Below are 4,849 nucleotides of genomic sequence, written 5' to 3'. Positions count from 1 at the left end.
GTTTGGACATGCTGAGTGTTCCCTGCCTGTGGCACTGCCATGGGAAGCCTGTGCTGCTGACAAGGACCATGGTGTAACTCCACACACCTGTGTGACTGGAGAACCCAGCCCAGTGCACAGACAAGAGTGCAGAATAATTGTGAGCATCACCCAAACCAGGACCAGCAACCCTGGATATGCCTCATCCACATTGAACACTCCTACCCCAAATGCAAAACTGCATGGAATTTCAAAACATCAGCTGCTTTTTCTTTATTTCATTGTCTTCAGTCCTCATACAACTACAAATTGAGCACTACTGCTAAAGGAAAAAAGAGCAAACTACAGCCATTCATGGGGTAACATAATTTTAAACGTTGTGAGACAGCTGATAGTATTAAAAATCATGGCCCTGTTATGGGCTTTCATTATTGATGGCTACTTGAGGAGACATCCACTATAAAATATAAAGATAAAAAGTGAAAGGCTATTTAGATAGATGTTCAGCTGAGTGCTGCTAGCATCAAATCAGTGGCACTGGAGAAATGAGAGCAGACACACGGCACAGCCTCTGGACTAAATGTGTGCACTGCCAAGGCTTGGCCTGTACAACGTGCACTTTAAATCAAAGCAACATTGAAGTCAGTATTGATTGTTCTTGGAGATATATTTTACCTTCAGGCACTGCTGTTTCCCAGAGGAGCGTGAGCAAGGACGTAAGTCTCTGTGCAGTGCTGGCTGCTGGTGGACAGGGATCTCCCTGAAATCCTCTGGAAACGATTCCTCCTCTGGAAGTACCCACTGCTACTGCTGAGGGACCTCTGCCTGTTCTTCAGGTACTCCCTGTAGTTTTTGGTGAGCAGGGTGTAGAGGAAGGGGTTGATGCAGCTGTTGCTGTAGGTCAGGCAGGTTGTCAGGTAATTAATGTTCTTCATCACCTTGGGAGATAAAGGGAAGGATTCATAATACTGGAAGAGGAGCTGCCATATCCAGAAAGGCAAGAAGCAAGCCCAGAAGACCAGCACTATGGTGAAGATTAAGTAGAGCACCTTCTGGTTGGGCAGCCTCTTGGTCTGCTTGAAGGAAGCAGTCTGGGACACCCAGTAAATCTTGGCCAGGCGGATGTAAAGGTAGCCAATGACCACCCCAGGACCCACGATGCTGGTGCCAAAAAGGATGCTGAGATAGACTTTGTAGGACAGCTTGCTCCAGGTGGGCAGGCAGATGCTTTTGTTGTCCCTTTGCACCAGCTGGATCATGATGAGCATGGGCAGGGTGAGCAGCAGCGACACCAGCCAGATCACCACAGCGATGGCCTTGCGGTAGCTCTTGGACCTCTTCACCGTGTCCAGGGGCTTCAGCACGGCCAGGTAGCGCTCCGTGCTCATCACTGTGAGGGTGAAGATGCTGGCGTGCATGGTGAGGAAGTCCAGGCTGAACAGGATGCGGCAGCCAACGTCCCCAAAGTGCCACTTCTGGATGAAGTAGGTGCCGACGATGAAGGGGATGGTGAGGAGGTAGAGCAGGTCGGCCAGCGCCAGGTTGATGATGTAGATGTACATGGAGGCGGAGGAGCGCAGGTAGTGGCACATCACCAGCAGGGTGTAGACGTTGCCTGTCACCCCAACCACGCACATGAGGGACAGGATGGCCCCGATGGTGCAGATGGCCACCATGTCCTCCGTGGAGCCGGCTGCCCACGTGCCGTCCCCGGTGCCATTGGCTGAGACATTGGGCCTGATTCTGAACACGCCATCCTCACCTGTGTCTGTCACCATGGAGGGGGTTGTGAAGTGGCTCTCCAGCTCGTCAGTCAGGGACATCCTCCTGGGTTTAAATGCCAGAGGCTTTGCTCATGTCACAGGGGTCTGAGGGGGCTCTGTCTGCTCTGAGAAATGCGGCTGCACGGAACTGTGGAACCATTTCCCAGCAGTGTCTCATCCAAGGACCATCTGCATTCTCCACTAGAGGAAAGACAGCAAAAACTACGTGTTAGAAATCTGCCAGAGCAACACAAAAGTTCATTTAGAAGTTACCTGTCTCTGAGCACGTATCTGCACTGCCTGAATGTACCAAAGGCCTTTGGCACTGAGGCCACTCTTGTAGGGCTTGTGCTCTCACCTCACCCAGCTGTGAGATGTGTGCATGGAAAAGAGACAAAAAAAGGTTGTGTGGATCACTGGAACCACTTACTGCAGTCCTTAGTTCAGGGCTGGAGGGAAAAAAAACATCCTTCCTAAATTTATAACAATGATTTAGAACCATCAGCATGACTGTTTAAACCTCTTTGCCACATTCTTAACTCTGAAGGAGCAGAAGGCCCTGAAAAGGGGAAAACAAACTTTAGATTTATCATTTGCAGCCAAATTGTCTGTTCTGTGTCAGTGATGCATTCAGAGTCCTGTCCAGCATTCCTGCAGTGTTTTCACAGAGCAGCTTCCCTTGAATGAGAAGCTCCTCCTCTGTCCTCCAGTTTCAAACAGCATTCGAGTGCTGGAGGAAAAGGCACTTCATAAAGCAAAGTGCAGTTTCCGTGTGGGATTTCTGTGTCTGTAAACACAGGGTTTTTCACTCTCTCTGTCCATGTGAGGTGTCCATGTGCCTGTAAAACAGATCTGTTTGAGCCAGAGCCTGGTGTGAACCTGCCTGAGCAGCTTTGAGCAGCGAGGTGTGAGACACCATGTGAGGCAACTCTGTACGTGGGAGCCTCTGCTGAGCTCAGGCTCAGCGCTGCACAAATCAGGATTGTGTTGCTCTGAATTCATTCCGGGTGTAGGCAAAAAGGGAGCAAACCTTCCTCAGAGAAATGCTGAAGAAGTGGCTAAAATGCCCAGATTTTAAGGCATACAAAAAGCCTGTGCAATCCTAAAGGTCCCTGCAAACAGAAGTGCGTTTGCATTGTGTGTTTTAGAGCACTCAGACTGTCTCTTTTTCTTTGGGAAACACTGAGGGGGAAGAGTGCTGGGCTGCCTTGTCCTCGTAGGGCTCAGCAGGCAGACTCCCCTCTGTCTTGTTCCACTGGGCAGGCTGGATTTGTTTAACCCTGGGAATTTGCAGCGTTTCCCAGTGAGTTGGGTGTCCCTTTCCCTCCTCCCCAGCTCTGAGTCCTTCGCCTCTTTCCTCCCACTGTCTCCTTGGCAGGAGAGCTCTCCCCTGCTGCCCTTGTGTCACCCTGTCAGTGGCCTCTGTGACCCTTGAGGATGGGCAATTTTCATCCTCTTCGTGACTTCCCTCACCTTCTCCCCACTACCATCTGCAGAGGTGTCATAAAAAAACTCTGGATAAGAGACGACAGTCCAGTGCAGAGGGAGATTTTCCCTCACTTAGAAGTTGGAATAAAAATACAAAAAACCAGAAAAACACACAGTGCCCATCTCCCACCCCAAGCCCTTGAGTACAGGTGAGAGATGAGCGTGGTTTTGCAGTGCTCCTTCAGGACACTGCTGCTCTGGGCTGGTCCCCACAGCCTCACCAGCATCAAGATCCATTTCTTGGACCCTGCAACCCCAAATCCTGCTCCTGCTGTGCTGTGCAGTGCCCTCCTGCTGTAGGGCAGGTATAGCCAGTCTGTCCCTCTGCCCCTTTGTTCCTTTTATCGGTGCTGGTGTCCGAGCTGGCAGTGACAGTGACTCCCACGAAGGAGACACAGCTGCTCCAGGATCTGTGGCTGCTCCTCAGCCTCACAACCAGCAGGAGGGCACAGAAATGAGCAGCTCTGCCTGGGATGCTCCAGCTGAGCCCAGAGCTGGTCCCACACACAGCTCTGGGCTCGGTGTGCTGGTGAGAGCTCATTTTCAGGAGCATATTTCCAAGGCTCAGGGGCTGCCGCCTTGCAGCTGCCTCTTTTGGTGTCCCAGGGACTTGTGGCAGATTTGTGCCTGTCTGTGCAGTTCCCTGGAGTGACAGCTCCTGCTGGAGAGAGCCGAGCCCACTGCATTTCCCTGCTCTGCTCCTCTTCTGCTGAACCTGCCTTCTGCTCCATTCATAAAATCCCTACAGCACCAATTCCATTCAGACACTTCACCCATCTCCAGACAGAGCTCGAAGAGGAAAATTAAGCCAAATGGGGAGCCCTTTTATAATTTTAAAGTTACCATCACTGCTGCTCTGGTTCACAAACACTCACACACATGCACACACAACACAGAGCTTGTTATTCCAAGCAGCCATTCAAGCATCTTACGGTGCAGGCGATTTTCCCAGCCAATCTTGCCTTCCCCTCTACGATATCATCCCACAGGAGTATACCATGCATATATACAGCTGTAAACAGAAACAAATTTCTCCTGCTCAAACCTTGCTTTTAAATCCGGCGGATGAAGTTTCCTATTAGAAAGAAAATAATAATAATAATAATAAAAATAAAAAAAAATCTATTTAGTAGTATCAAAGCTGAAACTTAAAGAAGGAAAAAGAAGAAAAAAAAACCAGAAAGAAGAGAATCCTTCTTCACGGGCAGAGAGTGAGAGATCCCAGAGCTCTGTCGCATCTGGAGCAGCAGGGGCAGGAAAGGAGCGTGCTGCCAGCCAAGTATGTTTGAAATCTGGGCGCTCTTAATACTCCCATTCCCCTCCCTCCACTCGTGCCGGCTATTTTTGCTCCCCGGTGACGTGAGGCATAGCGTGGCTTTGCTGCAGCCTGTTTAAAGCAGCAGGGTTTGATAAGCATGGCTTGCTCTGCCTCCCCTGCTCTGGGCAGCACAGGGGTTCGGGTTTCGGGTTGTTCCATCCCGGGAGCGGTGGAAGGCAAAGCACCCTCTGTACAGCACACGGAGAGGGAGAATTCCTGAATTAATTCCTGAATTAATTCCTGAAGCTGCTCGAGCAAAACCAGCACGGCTGGGGAAGGAGAGAGGGCCAGGGAGGGTTAA

General features: G+C 50.5%; 1 protein-coding gene across 3 annotated transcripts; it reads right to left on the bottom strand.

The window, feature by feature from the left end:
- Positions 1 to 237: 237 nt before the first annotated feature.
- Positions 238 to 4,493, bottom strand: UTS2R (urotensin 2 receptor). 3 transcript variants are annotated; one of them, XM_064728506.1, is made up of 3 exons: positions 4,276 to 4,391; positions 1,029 to 1,943; positions 238 to 917 (listed from the first exon to the last, which is right to left on the bottom strand). In XM_064728506.1, exons 2-3 carry the CDS (start codon positions 1,800 to 1,802, stop codon positions 657 to 659), a joined length of 1,035 nt encoding a protein of 344 aa, XP_064584576.1. In that variant the 5' UTR covers positions 1,803 to 1,943; positions 4,276 to 4,391; the 3' UTR covers positions 238 to 656. The 3 variants fall into 3 exon arrangements, with proteins under 3 accessions (XP_064584576.1, XP_064584577.1, XP_064584575.1); XM_064728507.1 differs by having other exon boundaries at positions 238 to 1,594; positions 1,742 to 1,943; XM_064728505.1 differs by having other exon boundaries at positions 238 to 1,943; positions 4,276 to 4,493.
- Between the last annotated feature and the right edge of the window lie 356 nt (positions 4,494 to 4,849).

This window comes from Zonotrichia leucophrys, chromosome 18 (assembly GCF_028769735.1).
Source record: "Zonotrichia leucophrys gambelii isolate GWCS_2022_RI chromosome 18, RI_Zleu_2.0, whole genome shotgun sequence".
NCBI classification, from domain to species: domain Eukaryota; kingdom Metazoa; phylum Chordata; class Aves; order Passeriformes; family Passerellidae; genus Zonotrichia; species Zonotrichia leucophrys.
The sequence above is the reverse complement of the archived record's forward strand: the minus strand, read 5'-3'. Positions and strand labels throughout refer to the sequence as shown.

What these genes read in the sequence shown, in the direction of transcription:
- UTS2R (XM_064728505.1), bottom strand. Translation starts at nt 1,802, where the DNA reads ATGTCCCTGACTGACGAGCTGGAGAGCCACTTCACAACCCCCTCCATG.